The 17,353-nt window shown below is 45.0% G+C and overlaps 1 protein-coding gene across 1 annotated transcript; it reads right to left on the bottom strand.

Annotated features, from left to right (window-relative positions):
* Positions 1 to 9,008: 9,008 nt before the first annotated feature.
* Positions 9,009 to 12,627, bottom strand: BGLAP (bone gamma-carboxyglutamate protein). The gene is made up of 4 exons (XM_083478391.1): positions 12,448 to 12,627; positions 11,308 to 11,355; positions 10,536 to 10,596; positions 9,009 to 9,403 (listed from the first exon to the last, which is right to left on the bottom strand). The coding sequence occupies exons 1-4, from the start codon at positions 12,506 to 12,508 to the stop codon at positions 9,262 to 9,264; spliced, it is 312 nt and encodes a 103-aa protein (XP_083334517.1). The 5' UTR covers positions 12,509 to 12,627; the 3' UTR covers positions 9,009 to 9,261.
* Positions 12,628 to 17,353: the final 4,726 nt, after the last annotated feature.

Below are 17,353 nucleotides of genomic sequence, written 5' to 3'. Positions count from 1 at the left end.
AAGACTCCTCGCCGGAGACCAGCGGAGAGAGTACGGGTACTCCACTGCCCACACCCTCCCTGCGCAGAAGGCTTCCGCGCAGGGAGAGTAGGAGGAGACTTGGCGTCAAAGAACTTCTATGCTGGAAGAAGTTCAAGAAATGCCCACTCACGGATTCTGCCAACGACTGAGACAGCCACGAAACTAGAGGCTGTCCGGTCAGAAAGGGTTCATCCAGGTAGCCTAGCCAGGAGTGGCGGCAACTTACGCATGAGCAACCCCTAAACCCATTACAGGTATATACTGCCCTATACCCGGAGGTCTCAGGGCGGTTCACAGAACAAATAAGAATATTAAACCACAAAATATATAATCAAAATGAAAGCAACAACCCAATTACACCCCCCCAAAAAACCCACATTTTAAAAGGGCATAGGATCAATCAAATCAACCAAAGGCCTGTTTAAAAAGGAATGTTTTTGCCTGGTGCCTAAAGGTGTATTTTCAGGGTCCCTTCCAGCTCTACAGTTCTATGAGTCTATAAGTCTATCCCAAAGCCAGGGTGGAAAAGTTTCGTGTTCTGTGTCTTTCGATATGTGGCCATCTCTAAATGTGGGAGGTTGGGTGCACTACAAAGCCTTTTAATAATCAAAAATGACAGGGGGATAATTGGAATATAATTCAGGCTTTGGCCAAGGCTTTGTGCTCCAAGCAGGAAATGTACTCCATTAACTCAGAAGAGCTAAAGGCAAACAACCTGTTCAGCCATATTCTGCTTTCCAAGTTCACTTTAAGCCCTCAGATGTTTGCTCCAATGTCTGAGTAAGGCTTTTGCCTTCCGTTCTTTGCAAAGGCTTTTGGCTCCAAACCACAAACAGAGTTGGTCCAGAGGACTCTAGAAGCTTCCAAGTTACAAAGAGATTCTGGAAGGTCTTCAATTCCACCTACAGTAGATAATATGATTTTGATCGTGCAAAGCATTTGATTCAAATATATCAGTCAGGGATATTCGGTCCCTCAGCCTCACTTTGTATATACACCAGGTGCTTCTTTAATTTTCTGCTGCCATCAGTTCACTCAGAACATTTTCCAAACCTCCTAGTACCTGTTATGGAAAGCTTAGGTGTGAGCTGGACACCAACGCTACAGACAACCTGAACTTGAACTGAGAGGGTTGGTTTGTTAAAGAAATACTACATGCAGAAGGGAATAACAATATTTATATTGGGGTCTTCAAGATGTTTGTTGGCAGCATCTGAAGACACAAGAGACAGCATTGCTGACCTCAGATTCTACATGGCTTGGACCGTAAGCCATGTTCCCTAAACCTCTACCCCACAGAGTACTCCCACAGCCCAGTCTCCATCCTTTCAGACCAATCACCTCCTTCCCTTTGCAAACTCGTTCTTTCCAGATTTTTTTGTTGAATGCTGTTATACTTTCCAGTCATATTGGCTGCATTGTCAAACAATTATTCTCTACGCTATCAGTATCAGCTCAGCTAGGGTTGCCATATTTCAAAAAGTAAAAACCAGGGCACCCAAAAATTGCTGAGCTTGAAACCACCATGATTCTCTCTTTAAGTTTTCCAACTTCTCAGTTAGGATCCAGGACAAACCTCACAAAGTGTGCAACCAGTGTGCATCACTAGGGAAAACATATCTGACAATGACAAGAAGTCGATCAACATGGGAAACATCAGGAGTCTAAACAACAGATAAACTAAAATAACCTGCCTGATTGATGTCACTCAGTATTTTTGTGTCTGCAATGCTAGGGTTTTCGCTGAGATAATTTGCTTTGTTTCCTCATTCTTTAAGATGGTAGTGAGCCTGAACTTCTTCTTTTGGTGTAACTATCTCAGGGCATGTTCCTTCAGTGCCTTGTGTTAATTCTTTGGCTGTAACTCCTGTCATTTCATTCTCACTTTTATTTAGAAATTTCAATTCTTCTGGTGGTATTTACTGACAACAACTCTCCTTGAAGCTTTTGGGAGGCCGCGTTCTGTATATAAACTGGTTGTTCTTCAGTCTGCTCAAGACTGCTCCATGTAGTCTACTTAATTTTCTTCCATTTGTAAATATGAATATTCTGTATCTGAGGGATTATGTAGGTCATTTCCTGCATGTTGCACAAAGCCATATGATGTGATTGGCTTTAAAAGTTTGAATATTTCCTTCTGGGTTGTTGCTGTTTTGGGACACTTTTTTTTACTAGCATCATTTTCGTAGCGCTTACGCATTATTACTTTCACAAAAAGTCAGAATTAAGTATTATTGTGATTCACAATGTTATTTTAAAAAACCCCCAGTGGTTCTCAAAACGCATGCTGTAATGATGCACAGTGACCTGAACACTTGAACTGCTCCATAGCTGACTTTCTCATCTGATTCTGAGTAGCTTTAAAGCCTCCACAAACTTTACTAAACAGTAAGTACACACTTGTACAGTCGTACCTTGGAAGTCAAACGGAATCTGTTCCGGAAGTCCGTTTGACTTCAAAAACATTCAGAAACTAAAGTGTGGCTTCTGATTGGCTGCAGGAAGCTCCTCCAGCCAATCAGAAGCCACGGAAGCCCCGTCGGACATTTGGGTTCCAAAGAACGTTCACAAACTGGAACACTCATTTTCAGCTTTGTGGCGTTCAGGAGCCAAAATGTCCACATACCAAGGTGTTTGGGATCCAAGATACGACTGTATAACTGTATAAACTCTTGCTTTAAAAGACAACAACAACAAAAACTGGCAGATTTTACTAGTAAAAGAGGCTGAGCCCCCCCCCCCTAGATTTTGAGGCCCTGGACTGCTGCCCACTCAGCCCATATGAAATCTAGCACTGCCCAAATCCCATTAAAAGGAACACAACAAACATCCAAGCTGAAGCTGATAGAAAATTAAGCACAACAGCTTCCTGAGGCAAGGCGTCACCTGGCATGCGGGATAGCATCTTGGAACATATTCCACTTAGCCAGATGATGGCTAGGAACAGTCTGGTGCAATCTAGAGCAGGTTGTATACTTAGCCAAATTAATGTCATCACATCAAACTATTTGCTTCCAGCTTCAAATGAATGTGTATAAAAGGACTCGCTGTGTTGGGGTTTTCCACCTGCACCTTCCGTTCTGACATCTCTTCTGCCACTCATCTTCTTCAGTTCGTGGTAAGTGCTCTTTTACTGAATCGCTTATTAGGGTGATTGTTTGACTCCAGAGCAGAAATTGATTTGGGATTTTGTTCAGTATGATTTTCTGTTTCTAGACAAATAAGAATCAGTTATGGGAAGAGTCCTGCAAATCTCTACATCCAATCAGTGGTGCTTCTGGGGTTGTTTAAGGCTCAAAATTTTTTCCACAACAAATGCATTTCTACCTTCCTTAAGATTTATACACCTATGTTGTTTTAATTTATTACCTCTCTTGCATGCTAAGATACCAGGGTAGGTTAGAACAATTTAAAATGTAACATTAAATTAGATATTATTATAATATTTTATTAGGGAATCTGAGCCATCATGAGTAATATTCCATGATATGTCTGAAAGTATGCTTAAAAATGTTTAATTTCTGTTTCTCCAAGATGGTTCTCCAAGATTCCTCCAAGATGCCCATGGTCATCACCACTGAAGTGATATTGCCAGATGTATTAGTCATATACTTTTCTACAGCTTTTGATGGAGTACTTTTCTAGCCCATGTCTGAGTGTCTTCGGCCGTGAGGATTCACTTCTGGTGATATGTTGGCTACTCCTGGGTGGTCTCACATTATGAGCCGAACAAGAACCATTGCGGCCAACACATCATCTTTGCTCTTCCATGCATTACTCTTCCCTTATAAATCTTCCTTCTTCCTCTGCTATCTATCTTTCCTCCATTCATGCCAAGCAACCCTCAGTTTCCTGAGTCAGAGTTGGGGGGCCCTTGAGGTTGGCACATCTTCCACTGAGAGTTCCCCTCTGGCACCTCCTTTTAGCCAGCTAGGCCAGGGCAAAGTGAAGGTGTAGGGAGAACCAAACACCCTCCCTCCATCCTTCCCTCCTTCCTTTCCTTCCTTCTGCTTGTCCAACGCACCACCTCCATTTGTTGAATTGTTGGATTCTCTGAACTGGCAAATCCACTCTCTGGTTGCATGGAATGTCTTTCTTTCTCTTCTCCTGCTAAACTGGTGATCCACTACCACATTAGTGTTATGTAATGAAAAACAAACAAAACAGATTATCCAACATAACCAGTTTTGAAAATGTTAATAAAATAAAGACAGAAAAAATAGTCCAAATGGAAAAAGAAAAATCATGACTTCCAGAGTGGGCTGAGCTCGCAGTTTCCTCCTCCTCCTTTTCTATCCGCTTGACTCTGACTTGTCAACATTTTTATTCAAAAAGTGTTGGTGACTTTTGCTGCTTCACTAGTCAATAAACAGGTGATATAAAACATTCTTTTGTTGTTGATTTTCCCTGCTGACTGTTTACACACCAATCTACTGGTGGAACACCCAGACTGTCAAAATGTGTAGTTTCTGCAGTGTCTGTGCGAGGAGTCCTTATGAAGTCAGCAGAAAGAGGCTTCTTTACCCTGCCTAGGAAGGGGGGAGACAATCAAATTGGTTTGCCTTTAAAAGTGAATCTATCCGATCCTCAATTTCCAAACCAATACGAGAACCAAAACAAAATGAAATTTTTCATTATGAAACCATATGGATGTTGCAATGCAGTTCTCCAATTAAGGTTTACAAAACGTGCACATGTCACAGGGGAAAGTGTGCATTCAAGTGATGCATCCAGACTCTTTATATCCAAAAGAAACTTTACTTTCATAAACAAATAACGGAGAAGAACATATGTACAACCTCATGCTTATTCACTTTGTTCCTTACAGAGAACACGGGTTTCTCCCTGTTAACATTTAGGGATCTTCCTCTGTCTGCTTCACCGCATACAGACCACACCAGGACACCCCATCCTAGGCAGCATTCAGATAAACCTCTCCCTGCATCTTCTGCATCGTCAGGACCTTCTGCATGCAAAGCAGATGCCTGGCCCCTGAGTCCTTCCCACTCCTCATAGCTCTGGGCAGGTGATCCAAGGGCTGAGCATTAATTTTTAAAACACAAACAGATACTGGTCATGCACAGCACAGCTCCTGCTGTGGGGCAGAAGCAAGTGATGATACGTCAATGTTCTCAGGGATATGGTACCCACAAAAGCATGGACCCATGAAGCAGCTATCCCCACCCCCAAATACAATCAATCTACAGCCCCACCCTGAACCTGGACAGTAGAAGACAAGCATCTCAGGTTTTTGAAAGAAAAAAAGAAAGAAAAGAAAGAGAGAGAGAAAGACAGACATATGTTAATATGCAGACTGTGCATAATAATACGCTGTGGTGTAAACCACTGAACCTTGGGCTTGCCAATCGGAAGGTCGGTGGTTCGAATCCCCATGACGGGGTGAGCTCCTGCCAACCTAGTAGTTTGAAAGCATGTCAAAGTGCAAGTAGATAAATAGGTACCGCTCTGGTGGGAAGGTAAATGGTGTTTCCGTGCGCTGCTCTGGTTTCGCCAGAAGCAGCTTAGTCATGCTGGCCACATGACCTGGAAAAACTGTCTGCAGACACCACTGATTTAAAGTTTCACTTTGGGGGTGGTGCTACAAACGTGGAAAAGGATCTTGCAGCATGTTTACGCAGACCTACTGGATTGTGAAGTGAAGGTGTGCCTATATCCGATTGAAGCTGCCCAAAGGTTAATATTCTGTATATTCAAGGCACATTAATTCCCTAAGCGCAAAGGACATGTACTGAAAATTAGAATTACACACACACACACACACACACACACACACACACACACACGAGACACCACTACCAAGAATTGCAGTTTATGGACAACTCTAGACTTGTCTGCTCAAAAGGAAGTCCCATTGTGTTGGGGACCTGGAAGGAAAGAAGCAAGAGCTCCCTCAGCTCAGGACCCAAACCCTGGAACGCACAGAAGGAGAAGTAGGGTGTGAGTGAAGCGATGGATGTAGCCGGCGCTTAAAAAGCGAATAAAATGGTTGCTGTCTTTCTATATGAGCTGGCTCCCTGCCTGTTATGTGTGGGGAAACCCGTGTGGGGTTCCTGTCTGTGTAAAGTCTTCAAGCCGTGCCTGCACAAGCCTGACAAATCTGCCCCATTGCCTTTCCCTCGTCAAAATTTTCGGTATCTTTTCCCCCCACCTCCAGGCCTGGCTGAGGGGAAAAACAGGACGGTGAAAGTACTTCCCATCCCAGCTCCACAACAAATGTCCCACAAAGCACCACACTATGCACACATTCCCATTAACATATTCTTTCTTTGTAAGTAAATACGAGACTCCCATAAATAAGGGCAGTCTCAGACACACACTTTCAATAAGGAAGGCTGCCTCACTCATCTACAAGCTGGGTAGTCCGGATGGCTGAACCAACGCATTCAAATAACCTGTCAGAGCCAAAGAGAACCAAATAAACGTTAGCTGAGGACGCTCCCTGGAGAGAAACACAAGGGTACTGCAGGCAAACTTTCAGCATCTATCTCCATCCACATTCATAACAAGGTCACTGACAAAAAGCCACTGTTTCTACGATATATCCATTTTTAATAAATCGTTTCCTTCCTTCTCCAGTTCAGGGTCCAGAAACATTCAACCACGCATTCTATACTATGGGAAACCTTCAGATATTTCTATAAAATCAACTGTTCGTCGGATTTCCACCAGACCACTTTTGTTTTACTTAGGGAAAGGATGGCTACCGAAGGGGGATGGACTTGGATTGCACGAAAAGGCAGCCATAATCCTCAGGGCATAAGACCACGTTCTCTCCCACCAGAAATAATTCCTGACACCTTGGCAAATGGGTGTCAGACAGCTAGCCATCCCACGAACTATGATGACAGACCATTTGGGAATGGGCTAGATCCTTGGCCAGGATAAGGAGATGATTCCTTGGCCAGGAAGCCAGGAACTTGTAAATTGTTCTTTTTTCCCTTCCTTAATAGGTGTAAGATGGAGATCACGGAAGGGGGTGGGAGGCTGATCTGATGCTCAGGTTTCAGCTCCAGACCCTCCCAAAGTGTGATGAAATTGTGATGTATGCATGATGTAGTTTTAGGGGTGTTGCAGGTAGTTTTGTAGGAACTGATAAAAGTTGGAACGCACTTTGGGTTGGGGCTTTTTCCTGCTCCTTTGTTGCGTTGTGGGGGAAGTCCTGTTGCAACAGTTTCTTTAAGAAAAATAAAGCCTGCTGGCTGCTGTTTTGCTCCAATATTCCTGGCTGGTGTCTTTGTTTGATAAAGCGAGTCCAAAGATATACTGGAACAACGGAAAGGTAGACAACTTGCTGTTTTGTCCCAAGAGGTATGTAAATTTAACATTGTGTGAGAGATACCCGTCTTTAATGCTGGGTCTTTCTTGCGAACACTCCATAGTACCCCACTTTTCAAACAGAAGCTTTGGTTTTGGGTGTACAGATAGAAAAGCTGCTAGGAAGAGTAAACACAACTAAGAAAACAAACACAGAAGCTAAGATGTAATAATCGGAAAATAACAAAGTGCAAGATGTAATTGGAAAAGAATTTTGGAATCAATGTTTGATAATTTTTTATTTTTTCTGATGATTACTTATGTTACATAGTTTCTAAAACCAACAAAACATTAAAAAAAAAATTTGCAGAGAAAGTTGGGGGGGGGAGTTTAAGTGCTTATATTCACAATGTTAAGTAAATAAACCAGAAAATAACACTTGCAACTGTAAGTTTCTTATTTTTCCTTCTTTTAATAATTTCATTTCGGGGGGGGGGGGGGAGTGACAATAAATTTTCCGTACCAGGTACCACCTGACCTTGCTACGCCACTGGCTGTATGAGACAACAAATTGGTAGGTTTCTGTTGTGTGTGTGCGCATAGTACCCTAAAGTCAGAAGACAAGTACTTTCATTTGCTTTCTAGCAAATGCCCTCTACTGGCTTGAGAGTAACTCCATGAAACCCAATGGGACTGATTTCTGAGTAGACATGCATAGGATTGGGAATTCTCATATGACCATGGTGAAAAACAGTCCCTATAAGGAAATGGGGAACACTTTTGATTCTGGCTCTGCCTATCGTCTGAACTTTGGCTCCACCCATCACCAGAATTCAGCCCCTGCTAGGCTACCCAGAAGGGAAATTGAAGAAAAGAGGTTGCCTATCTTTGGCGTAAAGATTTGAACAATTCATTGTTTATACTGTGCTTTGACCACCCACAAACCACAATGCTAAGTGCTGGCCTCAGTGTATTAGATTGTTATAGAAAGGGGGTCAGTCTAGATTATACCCACGCATCCCTTCCAGGCTTACATGAAGCTAGAATGTGTAAAAGAAAACCAGAACCCCCAAAGCAAACCATTTCCTTTGTTAAGGTAATGGCCTTAGATACATACCCATCATCAGCACCTTTAAAAAGTTATCTCTGTTGCCATAGAGACAAATGGTAGGGTCTTTTCCCACTTCACCTGGCTGGCTGCCATGTCATCAAAGGACAGAACAATAGGCCAAGCAGGGCTGTGTTTGGGTGAGTTTTGGCTGATCCTGGAAGCTGCACACACAGAGGCATGTCTGCTCTGTGCTGGACCCAAATCTGTGCTTTGGGGCTTCCCTGGGAACCCAGTGAGGAAACAAAATCAATGGGAATGCAGATGCTGTGAGCCTCTCCACCCTATGCTCAGGCTATATTTATGCCCTTATTTAAGATCTATGTAACCAAGTCAGCCAGTGGCAGCCTCCTCCATCTCTCATCCAACCATTACCACCACCAGAATATCTCAGTTCAGCATACAACTTCCCCCAAACTTGGGGCCTGCAGAAGTTTTGCACCTCAGCTCCCATCAGCCCCAGGGTACAGTGCTGTTGGGAGTTGTAGTCCAAAATTCTGCAGCTCACCAGGTTAGGGAAAGCTACAGAACTGCATAGGACAGCACCACGTAGCACCAAAAAAGCATATCATGTGCACAGCTCAGTGAAAGAAAAGAAGTGTGCTTATGTTTTTAAATTATTTAATATTTTCTTCATAGAACTCCAATTTTTAAAGCAAGCATATTACAGAGGCAGCCAGGAAGCAAAGGCACAGTAGTTACAAGCCGTATCTGCTCAGGGTATTTCAAGGCATGGATCCTGCTGTGGATCTTAAGAGATAAGGATTGCATAGCACCAAAGCGAGTAGATCCCTACCCCCAGACGCTGGTCTCTCTCTTTTCTGTCCCACACACTGGGCTGAATTTGAGCAGGGTCTCTATACTGGCCCATAGAATCTCCTGTAAGCTTCTTGGAAGCCGATGTGGTCGGCCAGCTCGTCGCAGTCGGGGTTCAGCTCACAAACCTCTCGCAGGGGCTCAAGGGGGTCTGGGGTTGGGGCAGCACGGGCGTTGTAGAACCTGCCAGGGAGCAGAAGCCATGGTTGGAGCATTTAGCAGCCATTTGGGGGCTATATCAAAATGTTCTCAGTATGCCAAAGGATATCCACGTATACAAAACTTTACCTTAGCAAGATACACATTTCTTAATGCAAAAATCCCCATTAAAAATCTTCAACGTTCATTGTAAAATTTCTCCTAATTTTGCCCAGTATACATTTTTGCAAAACATTTGCAAAAACCTAACGTAATGCTTATGCACACTTTTAGCCTAGTATATGCATTTTGTATACATTACACCACACTCTGGAACTCCCTGCCTATTTTGACTTCAGGCAGGTACCTCTTCAGTGCCTGCTACAAACATTTTTCTTCGGGCAAGCCTCTCCAGTTAAGTAGAACGTTGATATGTTTTTTAATTTGTTTTTTTAGCTTATCATAGATTTTACATTGTTTTGAATAGCTGGATTTAACTATTTTTTATTGGTAGTTTTATTGTTTTTATTTGTTTGATAAGCTGCTTTGAGGGTTTTCCCCCCTTAAAAGCAAGCAGCCTATAAATTCTAATTAATGAAATTAATTCATTAACTAATTGGCTGGAGGACTGCATTGCAAAATTTGAAGAAGTGCGCATTTCAAAAGACAGCTGTGTTTCAGAAAGTAGGTCCACTTTTAAGCACAAATGGAAATAAAATTCTTCCCCTCCACTAGATGCCAGGGTGGGGGCTGGAGATTTTGCATTAATTGCAAGGTTACACTTTTCCATCAGATGAGTGAATAGGAACAATTGTGTCAGAGAAAGCAAAGAGCTGCAAGGTGAGCAGACACTGTAGGGATAGGAGCTAAATCTACCCCTTGTTCCATTTCCCACGATTTAGTCCTCCCCTCCAATCTGCATAGCCCCACCTCTTCATATGCATACTCTTCCCCTGGGTTCTGTTTCTCCACCAACTGGAAGGCACATTTGATGCATCCAGCCAATCCTTGCAGTAGAGAGAGTAACAGCTGCTTTACAGAGCCCTGTGCTGACATTATCTGGGTAAATATTCTCTGTCCAATGTTTGGGACCTCATGGAGGCGTCTTCAGAGCCATTAGGGAGCCCACCCCCACCCCAGATTTCTAGCTCATGACAAGTTGCGCATTTATCTTTACCTGTTATAGTTCCTCTTGTGTCTCTTCACTACTTGAGCACTGACGCGCCTGGAGACAAAAGCTGCAAGAGGAAAAGTCGCATATTTTATCAACAGCACTGCCTCACCCCTCTACAGGAGGAGTTCTCCCTATTTGCCTCCTCCCTGCCATCAGTAGGGCTTGTGGCTCAGGAGTGAAACCAAGGATCCTGACAGTCTCAGTTTTCATTTTGAAAAGCAACATGATTCCAGCCCTCATTGTGGAACAGAAAGGGAAATGAGAGATTTCCATACTTTTAGAAACACAAGAAGCTGCTGTGGCCCATCTAGCTCAGTATTGTCTACACCAGAGCTTTCCAAACTTTTCAAGTTGGGGACACACTTTTTGGATATGCATCATTTTGCGACAGAGTAATTCAGTTTTACTAGCAAACTGGAGGTTAAACTAACCCCTTTCCAGCCCTGGAAAGAGTGCGGGGAGTGTTTGTGCGACACACTGCAGCCGATACACTAACATGTCGCGACACACAGTTTGGAAAGCTCTGGTCTACACTGATAAGCAATGGCTCTTTTGATAGCCTTCTCCCACCCAGCTCTAGTTGAAGATGTGGGCAATTGAATCTGAGACCTTCTGCATGCAAAACACATCACCACTCAGCTACAGCTCTCCCGCCTTCCCTCTATCCCCCCTCAAACCTAGGTCACATCTACAGATATAAGTCTCTTCGAAGCAATTATCTAAAAATAAAAATAATAAAAAAGCAAGAAAGGAATAAAAGTGGAGATAAACTGACCTTCAGAGCTGGGTGAGTCGTTGGCACTGTTGGAGGGGGCAGAGTCATCTGGAAAAGGAGAAGAAGGGCAACTGCAGTGAGCAAAAGGCTACTTGCCCCTTGGCCAAGTGAGGCATCAGGGAACAGTTGTAATGCCTGTCACCCAAGGGCATGGTTTGGGCTTGAGCACTTCCTAAGAACCTCAGCTTTCAATGTAACAATGTCATACCCTTGTGACTGAGATAAGCTTGGTAAGTACAGAGGCAATGCCTGCTGAAACTGCAGCCAAGGGAAGGGCCAGGAATGATAGTAAAGGTAAAGGGACCCCTGATCATTAGGTCCAGTTGTGACCGACTCTGGGGTTGCGGTGCTCATCTCGCTTTATTGGCCGAGGGAGCCGGCGTACAGCTTCCGGGTCATGTGGCCAGCATCACTAAGCCGCTTCTGGCAAACCAGAGCAGCGCACGGAAACACCATTTACCTTCCCGCCAGAGCGGTACCTATTTATCTATTTGCACTTTGACGTGCTTTTGAACTGCTAGGTTGGCAGGAGCAGGGACCGAGCAATGGGAGCTCACCCCATCGTGGGGATTTGAACCGCCAACCTTCTGATCGGCAAATCCTAGGATCTGTGGTTTAACCCACAGCGCCACCTGCGTCCCCTGGAATAATAGTAACCTTTATCTATTTCATTTATACCCTACCGTTCCTCCAAAGAGCTTGAGGTGGTGTACACACGTCTGCCCAACAACCCTGTGAGGTAGGTCAGGCTGAGAGGGAGTGGCTGACCCAAAGTCACCCAGGGGGCTTCATGGCTGAGTGGGGATTTGAACCCTGATCTCCCAGGTCCTAGTCCGACACTCTAAACGCTACACCACCACTGGCATGGAGGGGGGGGGGCAGAGAAACGGTGCGTCACCTTTGAAGGCAGAATTGAATCTGAAGTGATGTTGGCATCTCTGGGTCCTGAAGGTTATTCTTTTTGTTTAAAAAGCTGGCACACCCTGGAAATACCCACAATCTTAAAACTGTGATTTCTTGTCTAAATATTTAGCTTTGCTCACATGTAGGTGCGTTGAGAAGACTGGACTTCGATGGCACCTGCAACCCCATCTGCGGCCACATAGAGAATCATAACCCAGAGATGGTTTGGCCACTTACCTGCTTGGCAAAGGCAGAGCGTGGCCACTGCCAGGAAGCTCACCAGAATCAACTTGTTCATCTTGATTGATGCTGTTTGCTAGTGGGGAGATGTTCTCTAAAGGTCTGGAGATGCTTGCTTGCTTGCTTCCTCCAGTTGCTTCTTGCAGTGCCCTTCCTGGGTCTCTGCTCCTGATTTATACTGTTCTGGCAGCCCCCAGCCCACTTGGCAGGAGGGACAGCCCACAGGACCTCCTCCTTCCTCCTCGCTCCAACCTCAGAAGGGGCAGGAAGCCAGGTCTATTTTGGAGCCCATCTGCTGGGCAGGAAGGCTGCCAAGTCCAAGCAGTAATTGTGGTTTGGGGGGCAAGGACATCATCTGGAGAAGGCAAGCTCACTGGCCTGCAAGGAAGGGGCAGGGCAGGGTGGACGCCACAGTCAGACTGGTAAGCTGTGATGCTTTTGCAGCACTGGGAGTTGGGGTGTTTTGGGGACCCAAAGCTCAGGAAGGAAGGAAGGCAGCTACCTAGATTTCAAGCTGTTGGGTGGCTCAGGTTTCAAATCAAAGCAGACTGGGGACGCAATATATATTGGAAAGCATATTTGAAACACATTTAAAGCACATGACTCCCCTCCAAATAATCCTGGGAAGTGTAGTATCCTCCCTCATAGAGTTACCATTTCCAGCACCTATAATAAGCTACAGAACCCAGGATTCTTTGGGGGAAGTCAGCCTGGATAGCTCAGTTGGTTAGAACGCAGTGCTGATAGCACCTAGGTTGCAGGTTTGATTCCCGTAAGGGACAGCCACATATTCCTGAATTGCAGGGAGTTGGACTAGATGATCCTTGGGGTCTTGTCCAACTCTAAAATTCTATGCTTCTGTGTGTTTTACGCTGAATAAGCTTTAATGCAGTGTGTGGATCGAAGATTTGACCTCCTGGTGTGCTGCAGCAGCTCAGGTGCAAGCAGCAAAGCTCCTCTTCAGCTGTTGCTTTGGTCATCAATTCACATGCCTCGAATTATTATTCCCATAAAAGGTTTTTGGTTAAGAGACAGTGCAATGCATCAGGAAAGTCCCCAGTCTGAGTCTCGCCCCTGCTATGAACTCACTAAGAGTTTGTGAATGGCAGTGAAGCCAGCCTTCTGCTTAATCATAGAATCATAGAGTTGGAATAGACCACAAGGGCCATCGAGTCCAACCCCCTGCCAAGCAGGAAACACCATCAGAGCACTCCTGACATATGGTTGTCAAGCCTCTGCTTAAAGACCTCCAAAGAAGGAGACTCCACCACACTCCTTGGCAGCAAATTCCACTGTTGAACAGCTCTTACTGTCAGGAAGCTCTTCCTAATGTTTAGGTGGAATCTTCTTTCTTGTAGTTTGGATCCATTGCTCCATGTCCGCTTCTCTGGAGCAGCAGAAAACAACCTTTCTCCCTCCTCTATGTGACATCCTTTTATATATTTGAACATGACTATCATATCACCCCTTAACCTCCTCTTCTCCAGGCTAAACATGCCCAGCTCCCTTAGCCGTTCCTCATAAGGCATCGTTTCCAGGCCTTTGACCATTTTGGTTGCCCTCCTCTGGACACGTTCCAGTTTGTCAGTGTCCTTCTTGAACTGTGGTGCCCAGAACTGGACACAGTACTCCAGGTGAGGTCTGACCAGAGCAGAATACAGTGGCACTATTACTTCCCTTGATCTAGATGCTATACTCCTATTGATGCAGCCCAGAATTGCATTGGCTTTTTTAGCTGCCGCGTCACACTATTGGCTCATGTCAAGTTTGTGGTCAACCAAGACTCCTAGATCCTTTTCACATGTACTGCTCTCAAGCCATGTGTCACCCATCTTGTATTTGTGCCTCTCATTATTTTTCCCCAAGTGCAATACTTTACATTTCTCCCTGTTAAAATTCATCTTGTTTGTTTTTGCCCAGTTCTCTAATCTGTCAAGGTCGTTTTGAAATGTGATCCTGTCCTCTGGGGTGTTAGCCACCCCTCCCAGTTTGGTGTCATCTGCAAATTTGATCAGGATGCCCTTGAGTCCATCATCCAAGTCATTGATAAAGATGTTGAATAAGACCGGGCCCAAGACAGAACCCTGTGGCACCCCACTAGTCACTCTTCTCCAGGATGAAGAGGAACCATTGATGAGCACCCTTTGGGTTCGGTCAGTCAGCCAGTTACAAATCCACTGAGTGGTAGCATAGTCAAGACCGCATTTTACCAGCTTCTTTACAAGAATATCATGGGGCACCTTGTCAAATGCCTTGCTGAAATCAAGGTAGGCTACATCCACTGCGTTCCCTTCATCTACCAGGCTGTAGGTCTTACAAGATATGTACAAGATAGGTCCTACAAGATATGTACAAGAGGTATGGTTTCACTAAAATTGGGAGAAGTGGGGCTTGTGGGTTTGAGGCCCTCTTCCTCTCTGCAATCTGAGCACTGCACAGAAGGTGGATTTAGACATACCATTCTCACTGTCTCAATCTCTACTTCTTGATCTTTAAGGGCTGTCGCAAGGCAGATATAAGCAATTAGTTTGGGAGGTAAAATGGTGCCAAAGCATTTGGATGTTTCTATTCACGTAACTTCCTATAATCCGATTCTATTCTTCTTAATTGATATAGCACCATGGTACTTTACAAATAACAGGAAGGCCAGGTCCTTGCCCCAAGGGCTTACAATCTAAAGCAGACACAAGAAACAACCAACAGAGGAAGGGGAGAATGGAGGCACACAGGTAAGCAGGGGAGGCATATGTGGCTGTTTCAATTGCATGTACTTTGGATTGGCCAGAGGGTTAGGGACCAAGGTGTGGATGATCTAAAGGCTTCCTGGAAAAAATAAATTTGGAGAAGGGACTTTGAAAGGAAATAAGGGAGGTGGTCACACAAAGATGTTCCAGGAGGGAGTTCCAGGCATAAGAGGCAGTGAGAGGAAATGGGTGGAGTCATTTGAGGGAACAAGGGATTTTCAGTGACGGAGGGCGGTGGCAATAGATGAGTGAGGGTCACAGGATGGGACCTCTCTAGAAATAAACACAGAGATAGGGAGGCACAGAGGGTTCCAAAGGTTCCAGGAGCAGACACAAAAGCAGTGTAAGGAATTAAGGGGTTGGGAGGGAATGGCATCATCAAAGTAACAAGGTGGTGAATAATGTTGGCAGCAGAGCGCTGGGTGAATGTGAGGGAATGAAGGTGACACAACAGGAGGCTGCAGTCATTGCAAACATCCCAGCAAGGCAAAAAAAGCACTTAAGGAGAGTGTAGAGCAGGGGCAAGTGATGGACATGGTCTGGGGAGTCTAGGAGGCTGGAAAGAGATGCTTGGAGGACCACATTCAATGCCTGGGAAAGATGGTTGGAGGGTCTAGGAGCTGGCTTAGGAGGGCTACCTACATAAAGTCAGGGGGCAATAACAGCAGCTTGCAAGCAGAGCTCAGACCTAGGAAATAGGCGCACAGGCAGTCATCTTTGTTTTCCATGCTATTTTTGCGACATGGAAGTCCTTTCCATGTAAGGACTGTGCCTCACCCTTAAAGAAGTCTGCCCCTGAAGAAAGGAGATCTGGCTCTGGGCCAAGAGCAACTGGCAACAAGGGGCAGAGGAGGAAACAGCCTGTAAGCCTGTAATTTACCCACAAACTGCAGAGATTTGTGGGGTTTTCCTTTCCATGCGGATGTGTTCAGGGCCAAAGAGAAACTCAAAGATTTAATTTGCCCTTGGCTCCTTCTTTTCCCTCATCCGTTCACAGCAGGCCATATTGCTGAGCTCCAAAGCCCCAGGATGGCCTCCAGATCTGGGGAGAGGAAATGGGATGGGGTATTTCGCCCTCACTTGCCCTGGATGCAAATCGCTAGCAGATGCATGGGAAGAGAACCATGCCAAGAAAGCAGGCTCGCTCTCTCTCCAGTGCCACGTTGTACTGGATTAATATTGCTTTGGGGCTGTGAAAGGCCACCCCTATTCTGCTCCAAAACCAGGCACTGTCACAACACTGGGATGGGGTGAACAGCATGGAATTCTAACCCCCTAAAAATAAATAGCTTTTGCATTTATGCAATGTTTCAGAATGCTGAAAACTCAGCACATCGTACCATAGGAAGGGACATAGCTTAGCAGCAGAAGGTTCCAGGTTCAATTCCTGACATCTCCAGGAGAGAGCCCTGTGGGGAACTCTGGACAGAAGCTGCAATAATGAGCTAGATGCACAAATGGCATGCTTCCTACATTCCATCACAAGCATTTTAAGAGGCCCATAAGATCAGTATTATCCCTGAAATGCAGACAGGATTTCGTCTGTGCATTGAAGCCAAGAGGCAGCAGCTTGTCTTAAGCAGATTTGGCAATAGGCCCCCCATCTCCTCACCCAGAGAGGTAAGAACTGCATTCTGCTTACACCTCAATATTTTACAGCTAGACCTTATGCTTAGAACAGATGCCTGAAATTCTAAATATCAAGCTTCTAAACCAGGCACAGGAGCTTGTGACACCCCCCCCCCCAAGATGTTGGTGACTATAACTCCTATCATCCCTGACAATTCAGCATGTTGGTTGAGGACGATGGGACTTGTTGTCCAGCAGCATCATAAGAACTGCAAGTTCCCCATCTGTGTTCTAGTTGTTATGGCTAGAATGGACCCTTGAAATGTGCTTGCTAAAATCTCAGAAGTCAGGGATCACTGGGTATTGTTGCTGGGGGGCGGGGAGCGATCTGCTGCTGTCCCCCTTCCCCTGACTAGCAAATACAAGTTATAGGAAAAAAAATATTAAAGTTTGCATAACGTATACGTGTCACAAAATTCAGCTATCTTTGGTGCCAAATATGCCTGGCCTGGAGGCAAAATTCTAGCAGTAGTGAGGAGCCAAGAGCCCTGGCTATAGACAAGCCAGCATGAGATGGAATGCCAGCCAGC

The sequence above is a fragment of the Podarcis liolepis genome (genome assembly GCF_965112155.1).
Source record: "Podarcis liolepis genome assembly, chromosome: 15".
Classification (NCBI taxonomy): domain Eukaryota; kingdom Metazoa; phylum Chordata; class Lepidosauria; order Squamata; family Lacertidae; genus Podarcis; species Podarcis liolepis.
The sequence above is the reverse complement of the archived record's forward strand: the minus strand, read 5'-3'. Positions and strand labels throughout refer to the sequence as shown.

Coding starts and splice junctions, on each gene's coding strand:
- BGLAP (XM_083478391.1), bottom strand. CDS start 12,508: ATGAACAAGTTGATTCTGGTGAGCTTCCTGGCAGTGGCCACGCTCTGC. Junction 10,597..11,307: donor CGACTCACCCAGCTCTGAAG/GTCAGTTTATCT, acceptor TTCCTCTTGCAG/CTTTTGTCTCCAGGCGCGTC. Junction 9,404..10,535: donor CACAAGAGGAACTATAACAG/GTAAAGATAAAT, acceptor GCTCCCTGGCAG/GTTCTACAACGCCCGTGCTG.